The sequence below is a fragment of the Eretmochelys imbricata genome, chromosome 18 (genome assembly GCF_965152235.1).
Source record: "Eretmochelys imbricata isolate rEreImb1 chromosome 18, rEreImb1.hap1, whole genome shotgun sequence".
NCBI classification, from domain to species: Eukaryota; Metazoa; Chordata; order Testudines; family Cheloniidae; genus Eretmochelys; species Eretmochelys imbricata.
In genome coordinates this window covers 9,136,205-9,154,448 of record NC_135589.1, presented here as the reverse complement: position 1 = coordinate 9,154,448, position 18,244 = coordinate 9,136,205, and the positions used below count along the sequence as shown (strand labels likewise).

Below are 18,244 nucleotides of genomic sequence, written 5' to 3'. Positions count from 1 at the left end.
TCTGTTTGCAGCACGGCCTCCGCAGAGACCTAGCCCTGCATGGGAAACACCCTTTGTGCCTTGAAATGGGGAAGACTAGAAACCTTGTTGGACAGAGAAGCCACACAACAGAAGTTTTTTGAAGCTTCAATATTAGATAACGAGGTCAGCATAGATGTGGTCACTGAGTTCCCAAAGGGGAGGGACAGACTGTCTATATAAGATAAATCTGTCACTATCCGAGATCAGGAGTCACCCTGAGCTACAGAGACTTTCCCAAGCCCAGAAACAGTGAGTAGAGACCAATCACCGATATTTTAATTGTTACTGTGTCCAACAATTAAAACGTCCAAGAGGCTGTGTTGGAGATTGGCACAGAGCCAGATCCATCCCTGATGCAGCCCTGCTGAAGTTCAGTGGGGATTACACTAGGAATGCATCTGATCTGATGTATCCAGCATGTGGAAATGGACAAAAGTGTGGGATTAATTGGTTAGCAGGGCTCCCATTCCAGTGAATGCACTTGCTGGGTGTGTACCTGGAGACTCCCCTTGGGATCCACAGTGAGCATTACTACCAGGTTGTCAGGGAGCACGTAACTAAGCCCCACGTCTCCTCTGGGCTGAGGAGCAGCGGCAGAGCCAGGAGCATCAGGGCAGTGGTGAGTGAGCACCTCGGGGAGTCGCTCCAGGGATCCTCGCTGGCTGGTGGCAGGCTCCTTCAGGGGAGAGGCAAGAGCGCATCAGGGCGCAGCTCGGAGCTGTGCAGAGGCAGCCCGGCTTGGGGAGCAGGGCAGGGAGGACTGCCAGACAGACAGACAGCAGCCCAGCTCGCATAGTGTGGAGAACCAGGGGCCTGAGTGAGCCAGGAAGCTCCTACCAGCTTCCAGTCCACCAGCTCCTGGCAGAAGGCGATGGTTTTCAGATCGTTGGGTGCACCCTCTCTTAGGAGGATGTGCCCCACAGTTCAAAAACCTCTGTGCTAAATGGAAGGCAGAAATCTGTGTGGGGGGGTGCATGCTGCCCCATTTTTCTGCCCCCCTGGCTTTGCACACTGGCTTCCCCCCTTCCGTGGTTACAGCCCTGGTCCTGGCTGTAAACAACAGAGTGGAGAAGGTGCAAAAGTGAGGTATGAACATTGCCCTTTTCCTGCACAAAGGCAGAGCAGAAGAGAGAGATCTAGGGCAAGAAGTCTCCCTGATGATCCCCTATTGTTCCTGAGCAGTAGTTCCTAGCCCCTTGTTTGCAGGTAAGGGTTTCTGAACTGTAGCAAGCCATATGGCACGGTGCCACACTGTTCTTTAAGCAAAGCTGGGTACAAGGCGCCAGGTCATTGTGGGATGGCAGCGACTTCTCTCATAGAGCTTCAGGCCAGAAGAGAACTACCAGGTCATGTGCAGCAGAGGCCACTAAACCCCACCCAGCTTTCCCCACACCACGACCAACAACTAGAACTGGACAAAAGTAAAACAGCTCTTAGGAGACTAAACTATTATGTGTCACAGGCAGATAGCAGGAGGGACTGAAATGCACCAATGGCCCAGGCTCCTGCAGTGCAAGGAATTGATTTAGTGAATGAGATCCAGATGATAGTGACCCACACCTGCCTTTTCTTTCAGTGCCCTCTGTCCCTTGCTTTCCTGCCCTCCCCGTTCCTTTTCAATTTCTCCCGTTCAATCCACAAACCAATACGGTGTGGCTGGGGATCTTTCGTCTGTAGAGGAGCTGACAATGCTTTTACACTGGCAGGGTCTGTTGTGAACATTTGCAGCCTGTGACTGATTGAGCCTTCGCTCTCCTAGTCCTTGGATCTGCAAAGTGTTTTGTGCCCCAGGATGAAACAAAAGCTGCATGCGGGAGAAAGGAAGAGAAAAGGCACCGGCAGTAAATAGGATCCCTCCACTGAGGGCAGTAAATGAATGTCCTCGCTCATGCCGCAAGTGAAATCCCACTAGAGTCACTAGTCCCAGTGTGCGTGAAGCAGGGTGAATTGTGTCAGCATCCTAAAGGGGCATCAGTCTCTTTGCTCCGGTGTTGGCTTCCTACCGGCCAATACAACCATGCACAGTGACCGGAAAAGGGAGAATATAGAAAGTCTTCACAATATTAGAATCACTGGATGAAATTCAGCCCCGTGCAGAGAGCCTACAAGATGTCCATGCACCGCTTAAGACCAGGGAGGACTTCAGTGATGTATTGGCTTCCTGCAATGTGTCTACACTGTCACTAGGGCCAAGCCTGCCACCGGCACAGATAGACTCGCACGAGCAGGACTCGAGTTCTCACGCTTAAAACTCGCAGTGTGGATGATGAGGCTCTGGTGGAGACTTGGGATAACCACCCGAGCTCAGGGCCAGGTGGCTGGGTGGGCCTGAGCCCAAAATGCAACATCCACACTGATCTTGTTAGCATGCTGGCACAAGCCTGTCTACGCAGGCTGGAAGGATCACTCGCAGCTGCAATGTAGGCATACCCCGGGGGTCCTGCTCCACATGGTTGGATTTCACCCATCCTGGTTTATGCTTTGAAGCTAAATCTCCACTTCCCAGTATAATCTCTGCTCTTTGTGACCAGGGGTCTCATGCTCCATTAATTCAAACAGTTGAAACCCTTTGCTTCTGTTCTCTTCTCAGCTGCTTTCTAGGCAATGACCTATGCAGGCTGCCCATACCTGGATGTTAATATGTGTCCTTGAGTTCTTTGCCTGAATGGAAAATCAGGGTGTTTTGGGTTTCTTCTTCCAGGCTCTGCATGAAGATGAAGAATCTCTTAGTATTTGCTATGCTACTTGCTTATGGTAAGTGGAATACATTCACTGATCTCACTTACAGGTGTAAATCTACTGATGTCAATAGGATTATAGCAGCATTAAACCAATGAATCACTAATTCATAACCAGGACCACTAATTCGCTAACTTTTTCCAATTAATTTTGGGGGGAGGGAGAGGAGGGGAATACTGGCTTGGCCCGTGGGCTGAAAACTTGCTACAAAACCAGTCTCCAAATTCTGCACATCTGGATCTATTTCTCTTTCCCATTGCATCAGTACAAGGCCATTTGAAATCAATTGGGTGGCACCTGTGTAAATGCAGGGAGAATTTGACCACAAGCTAAAATCCGTGGGTCTGGCTGCCATGTCAAGCAAGGGAACACCCAACTGGGTCCATGGAGAAGATCCACAAGAGAGCTACAAAGTCCGTAAATGGGGGTATGGCCTCAACCAATTGTGGGAGAAGTCAGTGCAAAAGTCCTAGGGCTCCCTAATATAAGTTACTGCAGAAAATAGATCACAAGTTGGGGCTGCCGTGAGCAGGATTAACTCTGTGTCAGCAAAAACCTGCACGTCAGGAGGATGAGCGAGAAAGCAGAGTTGGCCGAAACATTTCAAATTTTGAAATTTGAGGCAAAATTGGGGAAAATAGTAATGAAACTTCTGCATTATTGTCACCCGTGGTGGGGGAGGGGTGTTTTTAAACCACCTATAGCGCTGGTTGGAATGTTTTAAAAGCCGGAACCATTCTGAAGTTTGGGAAAACGCCAAAAGTCCAATTTTTTTTTTAAAAATGAAAAGGGAGGACATTTGATTCCCCCACCCCCACTTCTTAAAACCAGCTGTAATATGTTCCCGCCAGTAGCTGCCTAACCACTCAGAGAGCATCTGTACATAGGAGAGGCCTGAGAACGTTCGCTGCACCTTCCCATGCACCACACCCCCTTATTCATGGTACTGCCATGTGAGTAGCCATGCTACCATCAGTATCTTCCCCAACACAGGGTCCATCCCTTCCATGGGTGTTCCTAGATGTGCCCCCTGCCAACTAACGTGCTTTTTGCCTTCTACTGACTCAATGGCATGATATACAAGACCTTATGCAGCTAGGATTTCCAGGACAAGCCTGAGGATCTGAATTGTTCCTGCAAGGCTCTTCTGCACGTGTCCCGTTCTGATTACCAGGGCCGGCACTACGGTTTTTGCCGCCCCAAGCGGTGGGGGAAAAAAGCTGCCACAGCAGATGGCAAAAGGGAGAAGCTGCCGCCGAATTGCCGCTGGCGGGACCGATGAGCTGCTGCCGAATTGCCGCCACCCCGTTCTAACTGCCGCCCCAAGCACCTGCCTGGAACGCTGGTGCTGGGAGCCCGCCCTGCTTGTGACACAGTTGTTACCAACATACTACTCCCAGGGCCCAGGGGTCTGCTTGCCTCTGCAGGACTATCCTAATGCTGCGCTAGTCTCTGGGATGATCGCGAGTAGCTGTAAAGTAGAGAATGGAATTTGAGTTACAGTGTCAGGAGCCCACTGACCATCTGATTAGTCTCCAACCGAGACCCAAGCACGTGGATTGCCAGTCCAGACTTTCCCACGATGCTGAAACGGTTTGTGCAGTACAGACCATTGAAGACAATGGAGCACCTCCACATTTACACTGGAAGAGATAGGGTGGGGCCCAGTTGTGTAATATGAATCTAAAACCAGTTTTAGATGTGTGGAGAATCAGGACTGATGCACTGGGGACCAGAAAAATTGGGATGGGGTAGGGGGTAATAGGCACCTTTATAAGACAAAGCCCCGAACATCGGGACTGTCCTATAAAATTGGGGCATCCAGTCACCCTACCTGATGATCTCACACAGCAGCTTAATAAAGGCACAGGAATAAGTGTCATTTCTTTTTGGGAATACCTCCTCTCCCAGTGCTGGATACCCTTTGGCTGTTTTCCAGGTGCAGTTATGACACAAGGGAGTTTCTGGGAGCTTCAAAAGATGATTAAGCAAGTCACTTCGAAATCTGCCTTTTGGAATTATTACAACTACGGCTGCCACTGCGGATTGGGTGGTAAAGGGACGCCAAAGGATGGCACTGATCAGTAAGTTGCTGTCTTAAAAAGCCTGCCAGGAACATCAGTTGGGATAACACTTGCAAAAGGGCCTAAAGGCCAGATTTTCAAAGGCATTTATGTTCCTGCAGATGCACACCTAGTGGAATTTTCGAAAGCGCCTTGGTCCCTAACTTCCATTGAAATCAATAGGGTTTAAGCACATGCGTATCTAGTGGGATTTTCAGAAGTGCCTATCTCCTTCTTTAGGCACCTAAATACTTTAGAAAATCTGGCCCTCGGGGCCGAACTCACTTTTGAAAATAGAACATAGGCTCCTGAGTCACTTAAGCACATCTGAAAATTTTACCCCAAGTCTGTATTTACCCAAGATGCTCTCCATCAAGTAAGGCCAATTAGCCAGATACTCAGCTTGTGTAAACTGGCATGGCTCTCTTGAAGTTGCTGGAAGTATGTCAGTAAACACCCAATCCTTTTTCAAAAGAGAGGTGGATTTGAGTTAAGGAGTCAGGATTCATAAAGAGATAGGGTGACCAGATGTCCCGATTTTATAGGGACAGTCCTGATTTTGGGGTCTTTTTCTTATAAAGGCTCCTATTACCCTCCACCCCCTGTCCTGATTTTTCACATTTGCTGTCTGGTCACCCTATAAAGAGAGGTTCTTCCACCAGCTACCAAGGAAGATAGCTGAATCTACCTGCCCATATTTCCTAGAATGGGGTGCTCCAATGTGTTGGAGTTAGGAGGAAGGCTACCACCTTCCTTTGGGCTTAAATGCAAGAGCATTATTTCCCCTCTGGGATCAAAGAAATAAGAAATCAGAACCATACCATGCCACTGGGTTTTTTAAGAGGCGCTCCTCATTGGTTTCAGATATTTATGTTTAAGGATGAATGGCACAATAAAGCCCCTAAGAAGTGTACCGATGGAAAAGGCCTATTAGATCACATAGGTACGCTCTAAGGCCCCGTGCATAGCTGTTCCCTCTTTTACATTTATTTGCACACCAGCCCGTGTAGTTTTAAATATCTCAAGCAATGGGGCTTCCACCCTCGGTGGATTTAGGGAGAGCAGAGCATGGGGCACCGTTTTCATCCCCCACCATGGAATAAAGAATTAAGAAAAGGCCATGAGCTTTAGGGGAAATCAGGCTATGACTGCCCCCTTGTCTCTGTGAAAGTTATTTTACATGCTGAGGTCAGAGTTCCTTGAGCTGACCACTGGCTGTTCCTGCCAGACCTTCCTAACGCAAGAGCATCCTGTGTAGGAGATCAGAGAAGAAGCTTGAAATCTGCTCAGTGGCCTGTCTGAAGAACAATAAAGAAAGGAAACTTGATATCTGTGCTTTCTCCAGGGTGCTTCATGTAATAACCCGCGCCCCCCACCCAACGTGTAACATATATAGATGGGAAATAAACTGAGAGTCTAAACCTTTTAACTTCAGTAGTATTACTCCTGATTTACACCAGTGTAAGAAGACAGTCTGGCCCATAGTGTCAAAACATGTCTCTCTTTTACGTGCACTGGAAAAGTGTCAATGGGGATTTTTTTTTTGCTCGTGTTTTAAACCTACGTGTACATGTCTCTTTGCTGAGTTCTTCCTTCTCCCCAAGGTGCTGTTACTTGCATGACTGCTGCTATGAGAGGCTCAAGGATCATGGCTGTAATGCCATATTTAATTCGTACAGCTACGTCTACCTGAATGGAAAGATCTACTGCGGTGAGTTGGCTCCTGGACAGAAAGATGGGGATTCGGTTTTGTTTCTTCTCCTAAATCAGAAAATTGCTTTGCTACTTGACTTTTAAAATTTGTATCCCGAGCCCAGTCCACCAGAGCTTTTGTTCTTATACATAAGGCACAGGACAAGAGAACCAGAGTCGCTGGCTGGCTGAACCTGGGGATGCAGGCCCCGAATCAAGCAAACACCTAAACATGCTTATAAGCTATCCTGAATAGTGATTTTTTCCCCCCTGACCATAGGCTGCACTGATTACAAGGAGATGTGTCATCTTAGCCTCTGCTCTCAGCTAGGAGTTCTCAAAACCAGTGGGCAAGGTTGAGAGTGAAAGCCCAGCCAGACCCCAAGCTCAGAATCCCAACAACAGGAAAGAGGCAGAAGAGGGGGAAACCAATAGAAAATTCATTTGCTTCCCACTACGAAAAGGGTGGAGAGAGGAGAAATCAATGGGACGAATTGAGAGCAGAGTCTAATTGGAGTGATGCAGCAGTGAATCATGCCCCGCTTCTTCTATAAGAAGCATAAGCTAGTGTAATTTAGATCTTCAAGGCCTTTCAATGTGTGTTATGCCATCTGGGATTCCCTGACACTCGTTTAGATTCATGCCCACGTACTAACATGTAACTTACACACTCACCTGCATCTGACTCAGTAACTTTACTGAATCACTATCAGAGATGGGAACTTGCACAAGGGATTACTGACTATAACAGATGCTACTCCCTTTGGGTGTGTCTGCGCTGCGTTATAAAGCCCGCTGCAGCGAGCCTCAGAGCCCAAGGCTACAGACTTGGGCCCGTGCTACAATGCTAAAAATAAGTGTTTGGGCTTGGGTTCTGAAACCCACCCCGATTCCAGGCTTCAGGGACCAAGCTCCAGCCTGAGCCTGAATATCTACACAGCTACTTTTAGTGCATAGTACAAGCCTCACAAGCCCAAGGCTGTAGATCCAGGCTCCAAGGCTTGCTGCCATGGGTTTTCTTTGCCATACAGGTTGAGTTTGAGAGAACACTGACATTCTAATGGGCTTTCTTTATGTGGAACGGGCAAGTAGGCTGTAGGGCTAGGCACTTTCTTAACCCCCAGAACAGAATATGGGATCAAAGGAGAGTCCTGTTACCATAATACAAACACACAATAATAAAATGGGTAACAACCAGAGGCCAGGCAATTTAGAGACAGAACTTGGTTTTCACAATGTGAAGGAAACCGGCTGGTTGAAGGTTTGAACACAGCTGTCTTGCCTGTGTTCTGGAAGTGGAGCTACGTCTGCGTGTCATGATAGTTTGCTGCTTTATCAGTCACATCCCTGTGCATGTGACTCAATCCACTAAACTAGGAAGCTGGATGCTGGGCTGAGGTTCTACTCCCTAGGGACTTGTCTACCTGGGAAATTCCATTGCGTTAGAGTGCACCCCTGTGGAATCAAGGTAATTGACATGAGGTTAAAGCCGATGGTCCCTGTCTATGGTGAGTACTTTGCCATCGCTGCATCCATTACCATCCTGCCACAGGGCCAAGTTATAACACGATGGCGTTTCACATTGTAGACCAGCTCCTAGGTGTCAGCATGTGCTATCTTGGGGTATGACTACACTGCAATCACAGGGTGAGATTGCAGCTCATGTAGACATACCTGAGGTAGCAGTTATCTCGCTAGCTCTGGTAGTGATAACAGTGAAGTCACAGCAGTGTCCGCTTCAGTGCAGGCTGCCCTGCAAGTCATTAGGGTTCTTGGGTTGGCCCATGCTGAAATGACACTGCTATGGTTTCACTTCTTCAGGATCCCAATAGCTAGATTAAAGCTTGTTTGGGTATGTCACATACTGGGATTACAGTGTAGACATACTCTTATATGGCCCCATCACCGTTGGTAGCCTCTCTTCTTCTCCTCTCAAACACCCATCCTGTTACTGTTTGTCGGCAGGCATGGGGAGCCAGTGCAAAAGAGAGAGCTGCCAGTGTGACGGTGACTTTGTGCTCTGCTTGAAGAAACACTTAAGCAGCTACAAGAAGGGTTATCGCTTCTATAGAAAGAGGCACTGTGCGAATGAGAAGCCCATGTGTTAAAAAGTTGCACAGATTCTTTACCTGCCATATCAACATACTCTTTATTTGCACAAGGTAAAAGCAACAAAATGTGATTGTTTTATTATAATGTCTGTTTATTACAGATACACATTTATAGATATAAAATTTTGCATGGACTGCTTAATGTATTTTCGTAATGTTTGTGCTTGGATCATTTTATAACTTTGATCCCATTTATATGTAGCAATATTTTTTGTTGTATTTTTTTTTTAAAATTGAAATAAAAAAACAAAGCCATCATGTGCCTGACCTGGATTGGTGAATGGAATGATTTCACGACTTCGTTACTGCTTTTGACAGAGTAGAAATCTCAAGAACTGTTTGTGAATAGCCAGCATGATCCACCTTCAACCATGTCATGAATTAGGGACTCAATGAGCCTGATTCTGCTCTGGTTTAATTATGTTATAAATCAGGAGTAACTCCCTGGAAGTCAGTGGAGATACACTGTGCCAAATTGTCCTCTGTTACACCAGGGTAAATCTGGAGTAAATGAGATGAAGTATTTTGTATTTACATACATGTAAATGGTAGGAGAATTTATCCCACTGCAGTAAAAACAGTAAAATTAGGTCCCTTAGTTAGTTGCTTTCTTTATTTACATATATGTTCCCCTTTTGCAATGCTGGACAGTGTCATCCTCCTAGTTGAAACTTCCAATCTCAGCTGCTCTGATGCCATGTGGTTTCATGCCTCGTTTCAATACAATTCACAAACTTCTCCAGAGAGGCATATGTGCCCCGCCATGCAGCTTTGTATTAGCCAGGTCTTGAAAGATTTAGAGTATGTGGGTTAGGTGAGGTGGGGGAAGGTTGCTTAGTATTAAAAAGCATGTGAGATGGAAGAGTAGCATAACAACTCACCTGAGGAGAGACTGGGTTTTCTGCCAGATCATTGGAAAAGAGGAGAATTTTGGTGGTTAGATTCAGTGGCCACAAACTGCAGGGCTGTTGGGGGGATCAGTGCTGGTGCGGTTACACTGCTATCAAACGGCAGTAAGCGAAAGGAGAATCAGGCTCCTGGGATCTGTGGCCTACACCCCACTGAGACTGGCACTGAGTCACTCGTAACCCACAGTCATCCACTGTCCCAGGAGAGAAGACCGTGGGAACTGGTAGAAATTACCTCTTGCACTGCAGTAACTATTCATTTAATTAGGTATTAAAGAACTTGGCACTGCTCTAGCTCTTTCCAGACCGAGATCTCAAAACACCTTTCAGTAGCATTATCCCCAATTAAAGAAGGGGAAACTGAGGCACGGATTATGGCCAGGATTTTTCAGATGCCTGCATGGGAGTAATTGGCAGTTCAGGTGGATAGAAAGGTTTGGGATGGGATCCTTTAGTGCAAAAGAGGGTGTCAGTGACCACAAAAGGCCTGACGGACCTTGGGAGGTGGGGAGTCTAGTCAAGGCCATGGCCACTCATCTTGCATTTTCGGAAGGGCCAGACTCTCACTCACACAGGCGCGGCAGCTCCATCCGTGCTTCAGGCTAACTGAGCAGGAGCAAATTAACACCTGTATTTATTGGCTTAGATAGATACAGCACACCCCATTGCACACTGAATGCAAAGGCCACCACGCGTGGAGAGAGGAGCATGGAGATGGATGCTGAGCGACGGCAAACGTGCATTACGGGACTGGGGGAGAGGGAATAGGAACTCCCATCTCCTCCACGCAGTGTATTCCCCAGCCAGTGGACTCCTTCCCACGCTGTCTTCTCATGGATGGCTATGCCAGGGCCCCTTCTTTCTGCTTCCCTCTATATTTCTCTCTGTGCCACTGTGGTTCACTACTCTGTGTCAGCAGGCCTGACAAACTTACTACACCTGACACGTTGCTGTCATAGTATTTATCTATGAAGAATGTCATGTAAGGGATCAACTAAAAGTTTGTCATGCTGGTCCTCAGCAGCAGCGTTCAGTGTATGTATAGGTGTCATGCAAGAAGTTGAATGAATGTACCAAAAATCTGTTTAGAATCCTGTTTCGAATCTGTGTCCTGGAGTTTCGCCAGTCAATGAGATATGGAGTCCCCTATCTGCCCTGTCTCTTATGCAGATTAAGCACTATAAAACCAACACAAAGGAAACTCCATTTGCATATTAGGCCAACAGAAAAACAGGTTGATGGAGTAGCGGTGGGAGGCGGGGAGGGAGGATGTGAAATCAGTATGGGAGACCAAGGCTGGAGGGGTCAAAACAAAGAGTTTTAGGGAAATATAGGGTGAAGCAAAAGAACTGCTGGGGAATTTGTGAAAGAAGAGATTCCCTTCTGAGAGATGTGATTTAACCAAAGCAGTGAAATGTTATTGTTGGGAAGAGCTAAGGTGAGCTGTTTAACACAGCATCATATAGAGATGTTCTGGAACTAAAGACCCTCATGAAACAGGTCAGAGGACCAGAGAACTTCAAATGGGTGTTACTGAAAGGCAATAAAGCTGTTGACCGGGAAACTTCAACCTGAGAAGGAACTTGGGGTTGTGCAAAGTTAATCAAAGAGGTTACTTCACCCTGAAATCTTTTTAAAGCCCACAGAGCCATGTATGGCAAAACAAGGGAGTTTGGGGTAGGTGGACATCAGTTACCTAAACCCTTGAAATTTTGAAAGCAGAACTTAGGCTTTAAGTGTAAGAGTCTTGAGACATCTATCAGCTCTGGTACTAAAACGACAGTAACCGTGTGCAATTACAACTGTGGAATTGTCAATGCAAGACCCTGTTTTCTCTGATTGGAATGTGCAAAGGCAGCACCACCTCTTACTCTGATTGGTCCCATTTTCAAAAAACCAATGTTGACCAATCAAATTACAGTCCAGAGAGCATGGCCAAACATGGACCCCCCCGCCCCATTAGAATGGAATAAATAAGCCTAATCATCAGTCTGCTTCCCCATAGCCAACAACTCTTGGAGCAATACCCTGGATCCATAGGCTGGCTGCTGAGGACTGTCTGTACAGGTAACAAACTAAGACTTATCATAGATAAAAGGCAGAGTTAATAGTATTTTAAAGACAGCAGTGTTAGTAGAACAAGTCTTATAATACTACTGGCTGAGGTCCACTGGCCTGCAGTGGGAAGGAGGTCAAACTAGATTATCCTAGTGGTCCCTTCTTGTGTTAAAATCTGTGAATACTACCTCACATTAAAACAGGCCTCTGATGACCTGGAGAGTTCACCTACAGTACCTCCATTTGACAAGTAACAAGAACTTTTATACGGACATTTCTTTTCAGCCAAGTGGCCATTTGCCTAGTCTAAGTTAAATGTGTGAGTTGCAAAGTTTGTAAATAACTTAGTTATATGGTGCCATGCAGGGACACTGGAACAATTTGTATAGTGGGGATGCTGAGAGCCATTGAACCAAACTGTAAACCCTCTATATGATGGAAACCACTTCAAGCCACAGGGTGTGACGGCACCCCAAGTTCCAGCACCTATGGCATGTCTTGATTCTGTTGAACTCGAGGGAAGTTTTGCCGCTGATTTCAATGGGGTGAGGATCTGGGCCTTGGTCCATTATGTGTAGTTGTGTGTCACTAACAAGTTTCATCCTAGATTTATTGTGGTTTGATGTCTTGTTGTTATATTTTAACACCCGGAGCCAGATCCTCAATCAGCATTGCTCCATTGACTTCAGTGGAGTTGCACTGATATACACCAGCTAAGGATATGGCCCCCTGTATTAAATTCATTCATTTGAACTCTATAAAGGCCATGTGACCTCTATCATATGACCATGTATATTTTACTCTCAGTAAGTACTGATTTCACTGTACGCTCTCTTTGAATTAATGTATAAACTTGCAACAGTTCCTGAGACCACACTTTAACCATGCAAATTCATGAGAAACGCAGTATGGGTAACTGGCTAATTACAGTTGCTTAGTCCTTGTGTATTTTATATCGTATCTGTTTTCAAAGGGCCTCCACCCCTGTTAACAAGGGGTCTCGTGCCCAGCAGTGGAACCATTGGTAAAACCTGTGTAACCCTTCTGCCAGGGCCGAGTTCAATATCTAGGGGTTCCTCTTCAGCAATACAACACAGAACTGGCTTGAGCCCTGACCCAGTAACCTGGGAAAATTACACACCGCCCCGGGGTGCCTCTGAGAGGCAATCCTTCCCCTCTTGCAAACACAGAGTCTGAGTGTAGAAAAGAAACTTTTAATGAAAGGAGGGAAGTCGCCTGACATTAATTAGGGAAAATGCCACAAACAGGATTCATAATCATAAAACTGTGAACAGGACGCCCACCCCAGAGTGCGTGGGGCAGAGTCTTCTGCCTCATGTTCTTGAGTTCTACAACCAAGAGTTCCTTTTCCGTGCCCCCCGCTGCTCCCTCATCACACCCCACTCACAGATGTTGTCCTTTGGCAGTGAGGACCCAGGGTTCAGAGGTACAGCTGTGTGAGTTCACCTCCCACCTGGGGAAGAATGCACCTTGCTTCTTCCGCCATCTGAGCACTTGCTCTGGTTGGCCGCCCTGCCAGCAATGGTTCCTCTCCACTGGCCACTCCTGCTCGCCGACTGTCAGTTACCTTCTGCGGCCACCTGTCTCTCTGCTGTGAGGTCTGCATGTCAGTCTATTATTTTCAGCTTTTAGCTGGCTGGGCAGAAACACTGTCCCACCACAAGTGATTTCAGTTCTCATTAAAGTACTTAAAATAACAAAAGTATCAGAGGGGTAGCTGTGTTAGTCTGGATCTGTAAAATCGGCAAAGAGTCCTGTGACACCTTATAGACTAACAGACGTATTGGAGCATAAGCTTTCATGGGTGAATACCCACTTCGTTGGAGTCTGTTAGTCTACAAGGTGCCACAGGACTCTTTTGCTACTTAAAATAACAAAGGCTCCTAATCGAGCCTGTTTAGCGCTATCTTTGAACAACAGTGGAGAGAAACAGGTTAAACCAGGCCGGGGACCCTTAGGGAGAGTCCACACCTTCTGGCTGGGACACCTGTCCCCTCCCCTCTTACTTTTACAAGGGTCTGGCATTGGAGCCCCTGGCTTAATAAGGTCCTTTCAGCTAAGGGTGACCCCCTCATTTGGTATAGGTTAAGCACAGTTCTGCTCCCCTTTATTCATAGAATAAAGACAATGACATTGATAACAGCATTTCACTACCCCTGCATTCAGCACTAAAGTGATTTGTGACCCAACACCAGCCAAAGTTGATCACTTTGAGCAACACCACTCTATCTGCTGGATAGCTAAGCAGAGTAGGTGTGTTCATGTAAATACAGTTTGCTCCTGATGTGTCTCCCCCTCCCAGCTAGCTGTCAGGGGAGAGTTCATTCAGACCCTGCTTATACTTGCTTCTCTTTCTCTTGTTAACAACAAGTCCCTTACTCCACTAAAAGGCCCATTCAGCTGTGGGAGTTTGCCGGACAAAGCTTTCCAGCATTGGGCCGTATGCCTCACAAAGCATTCCACTGGGCCATATGGAGTAGCCTGTTTTCTAAAGCCTGCGAGAAAACCCCTTGAACAGACGATCAGGGTGGATTTGTTTTTTCTTCCAGGTCCTGACTAGAGGAAGATGAGGCTTCTCTTGGCGTTGGCTGTGCTGTTCTCCTGCAGTAAGTGCCGTAATTTTGCAAACCCTCTAACATGTGCTAATTATCCTGGGCCTGATTCTGATCTCGTTGACACTGGAGGAGATGCCATGTAACTCCATTGAAGTCAGGGCAGTTGTCCCGGGATAGCACTAGGGTGAGAGTAGAACCTGAGGGTCGGATTCTGTGGTGCCTTGCGTTGCTGGTGCAGCCAGCTAGGTGAGGATTGCCACACAGTTAGAGACTCCTCTGGTGGCATAGAGCTAGTGTTGCGGATTCGGTGGCACTCCCTTGCCAGGTGCTCATATAGGGGGTATTGCCCAAGGGGGGGGGCATGCTTCCAGCCTCCTGACCATCCATTACAGACCCTTGTTAGAGCAGCTGGGGGAGCATCCTTGTTTGCAGCTAGCCGAGGACGGGGTGGGCTATGAAGGTGTCTACATCTTCTGTTGCATGCACCCCCACTCCAGCTCCATGCCACGCTCTCCTTTGCTGCTGTTTAGGATTGGGATGTGGTGTTTTGGGGATCCCCCACACCAGTTAGAGGTTCTGTCACCACCTGCCTTGTAACTTGGGTGCCTGAATGCCGTGCGGCTAGGGCTCAGAGCCCTGACACCAATAGCCAGCTGACAAGCGTAAAGGGTCTCCCCCTGGCTTCCACTCACCTAGTTACTCCTTGCACAGTGACTCCAACAGCCCTTACTACCCCAACTCTCCCCAAATCCACCCCCCCCCCGAGTTCTGTAACTACCAGACGCTTGGTTGGACCTTTCCCTTCTGGTTCATCACCCCCAAAGGTGCCACAACAGCCCTCTCAAGCTCATTTTGGTGCCTATGCTCCACATAGTTTGCACCCCCAGAGACCTGCTTGGGGTACAAAATGAAAACAAAAAGTTTATTTAATAGAAAAAAAATCACAGCTTTGAAGATGAGCTCATGATGAAAAGCAACACCAAACATTACACAGAAAATAAATCTGCAGACACAACTTCAGGTGTTGCACTTCTAGAGCAGATTAAGGTGGGGAGGGATAGCTCAGTGGTTTGAGCATTGGCCTGCTAAACCCAGGGTTGTGAGTTCAATCCTTGAGGGGGCCATTTAGGGATCTGGGGCAAAAAAAAATTGGGGATTGGCCCTGCTTTGAGCAGGGGGTTGGACTAGATGATCTCCTGAGGTCCTTTCCGTCTATGAGTCTAAGTCCCTTTTCTAATCTAATGCTCAAATAAATTGGTTAGTCTCTAAGGTGCCACAAGTACTCCTTTTCTTTTTGCGAATACAGACTAACACAGCTGTTACTCTGAAACTTTTCTAATCTAAGTTACCTATTGCCTCCGAATGGTCTCCCAGTGCGCCTCCTTTTATAGAGGGGATCCAGCATTTCACGGAGGGCTTCCCGTTAGAGGTTGGCCCTCAGTTTCTGGATGAAAACTGCAGTTTCAAGCCTCCTCTTTAAAAGGCATTTCCCCCCCCAGTTTTTTTTCCCTTTCTTTCTCCTGGCATGGTGCCTCATGGTTATTTAGGTATGGAAATTCTAGACAGGTATGTCTTAATGTTTTCCTGTTAGCCTGAATGGCCCTTTGTCTTTTCTCCTGGGTTGTACAATGCTAATTGCTTGGAGCTGGTTTTGTGTGAACAACTGGCTTGGGAGGTACCCCTCCCTGCTCGGTTACTTTACCACCCTGCTGTGAGGTGATGCTGGAGTTGCTCCGTGGTCACAATGCCGTGGTTACAATGTCATGCATTCAGCATTTCCTCACTGTTAAGCAATCAAGTGCCTGACCTTGGATTGGGAATTGCTTCCTATCCAGTGGTTCTTGACAGCTCCCTCCCTAGGCTACTGTGAGGCAGAATCCAAGGAACTGCTCTTAACTAACAATAAAGTAAAATAAAATAAGAGACCCGATCTGCCTTAACTGCTTCACGATGCACAGGGTCAGAAGAGAAATTCTTTAGAGGGAGAAAGCAACACGTGTCCCGTTTTTGATAAAAAATACTAGAGAGAACTGGCACATGTCCTCTGCCATGGTTAAGTTATGATGGGTGCTAGGAGGAGTCTCTCCATTCTCTTCAATAGTCTTTGGATCAGGATCTAAGTGCATAAATGAACACAGAGAAAAGTCCATTTCCTTTGCTCTTGCTTCAGTGCAGATTTGCTTTGGGCTGCTTCCGAATAAAACGGAAGAGTATAACCATGTTCTTCTCCGGGTTGTGACTCAGGGGCGTTCGACCGAACCGAACGATTCACCCTTTGGCATGAGTGAGAAAGCTGGAAGGAGCTACCCCTTTAGCGTGGTTGCAAGTTAAAATATTCATAAGTCCCCTGATGGTTCTGAGCCACAATGTTCAGATCCTGAGTCAAATTTCACTCCCAAAATTCGTGATCCAGGAGTGTGGTTCAGTCCACTTTAGGTAATGGGGTTTGCTGTAGCGTTCTGATTCAGATCCCACAGCTGGGGTGGGTCAGATCTAGGTCTTTGGTTTAGACCCATTTCTATCACTTCTCTTTGTTTAGGGTGAAAAAAATCACACCACGGCTACTGGCTAAAGCCCAGAACCTGCAAGTCAATATGAACAGAGCTCCATGCTGCCGGCTTAGCTTAGGTACATCTCTGGGCCCAGCATCATAGTATCTGAGCGCCTCATCGTCTTTAATGGATTCATCCTCACAATACCCCTTGTGAGCTTAAAGCCACTTTCCCTATTTCACAGATGAGAAGCAGACACAAAGAGGCTAAGGCCCCAATCCACAGAGGCATTTGGGTGCCTAACCCCCCTAGGCATCCAGGCATCTATCTTCCACCTAAGCGTCAGAGCCATTCATACCTGGAAAACAGGCATTTCTCCACCTAAGTTGCATGCAGGGCCCAATCTAGTAGGCAAGCTCAGAGGTCACCTATCAGCTTGAGGCCCGCTCAAAATCTGGTTGCAGAAGGAGATGTTGGTGCCTCTGTCCCATGGTTAATGCTCTTACTTGGGATGGGGGAGACCCAGGTTCAATGTCTCTCCCTCTCCACCAGCAGGGGAGAGAGGATTTGAACAGGGGTCTCCCTTTTCACCGGAGGTTCAACTGCAAACCATAACGCTGCCCCCATCTCCCAGCCAACCAGCCCTGTAAGGGGGATGCAGGTAGGTACACTTCCCATGGCCGATTGGCTGGAAATGATTGTCTAGTTTTCTCTGGGTTCCATCACCCTCCTGTCTTAAAGGAGTTCAGTGAGTTCTGGCACAAGAGAGGTGTACATTGCACCCTTCCTGGATCTCAGGAAGGCTTCACCCACAGGGAGAGTAGCTGGTATGACTGCCTGTCCTGTCCCCACCTGGGTGTTCATGCTGGAAGGACAGCTTTAGATAACACCAGGGGCACCATAGGACCCATGTTGGGAAGAGGCTGCTAAGGGGATGCTCTCAAATGATCACATCCCATTCCAAAAGGCACCACTCTCTTTTTACCCTTTAACCATCACAAGAGAAGTCCTGGGCACTCTGTCATGTCACCTTAACCAGGTTCTCTTGGAGGCCCTTCCTCCATAGTTTCCATGTTCAGCGTGCCTGGTGGAGGCAAGAGAAGTGCTCCCCCTCTCGGTGCAATGAAAGTGCGAACACTTGGACCTCCTCTAGTTTTACCTTCAAACCCAAGCATTGTTCTCAAGCACTGAAGCAAAGAGCCCAGTGGGACAGAAAGGATAGGAGTGACTGGGTTCTCCCCCGGCAACATATCCTGCAGTAGGGTGACACATGCTCATGCCCTTATTATCATTTAATTATTGAAAGCCACCAGAGTGCTCCGCAGTGCACAGACGTAAAGGCCGACGTCATATCTGTTTCACGGAACTTATATTATATAGTAGACAATGCAGCTCACACACACAGTACATATAGTGCAGGACTAAAGGTTAAGCAGTGTTTTGTTGTTTTTTTTAAATGATATCTGCTCGATAGCTGATGCAGAAAAATCTGGATCTGATCCAAACAGCTCAAATCATCTACAACCTCCACTCCTCCAGGAACCTTCAGCCAGACAGTTCTGCCCAGTCCATGAACCCAGATCC

At 47.3% G+C, this 18,244-nt stretch overlaps 1 protein-coding gene across 1 annotated transcript; it reads left to right on the top strand.

Annotated features, from left to right (window-relative positions):
- The first annotated feature begins 496 nt into the window (after positions 1 to 496).
- LOC144276867 (group IIC secretory phospholipase A2-like) lies at positions 497 to 8,623 on the top strand. Its single transcript, XM_077837258.1, has 5 exons — positions 497 to 660; positions 2,723 to 2,775; positions 4,700 to 4,844; positions 6,428 to 6,534; positions 8,481 to 8,623. The coding sequence occupies exons 1-5, from the start codon at positions 497 to 499 to the stop codon at positions 8,621 to 8,623; spliced, it is 612 nt and encodes a 203-aa protein (XP_077693384.1).
- The last annotated feature ends 9,621 nt before the right edge of the window (positions 8,624 to 18,244 follow it).

Coding starts and splice junctions, on each gene's coding strand:
- LOC144276867 (XM_077837258.1), top strand. CDS start 497: ATGCACTTGCTGGGTGTGTACCTGGAGACTCCCCTTGGGATCCACAGT. Junction 661..2,722: donor GTGAGTGAGCACCTCGGGGA/GTCGCTCCAGGG, acceptor TTCTTCTTCCAG/GCTCTGCATGAAGATGAAGA. Junction 2,776..4,699: donor TGCTATGCTACTTGCTTATG/GTAAGTGGAATA, acceptor GCTGTTTTCCAG/GTGCAGTTATGACACAAGGG.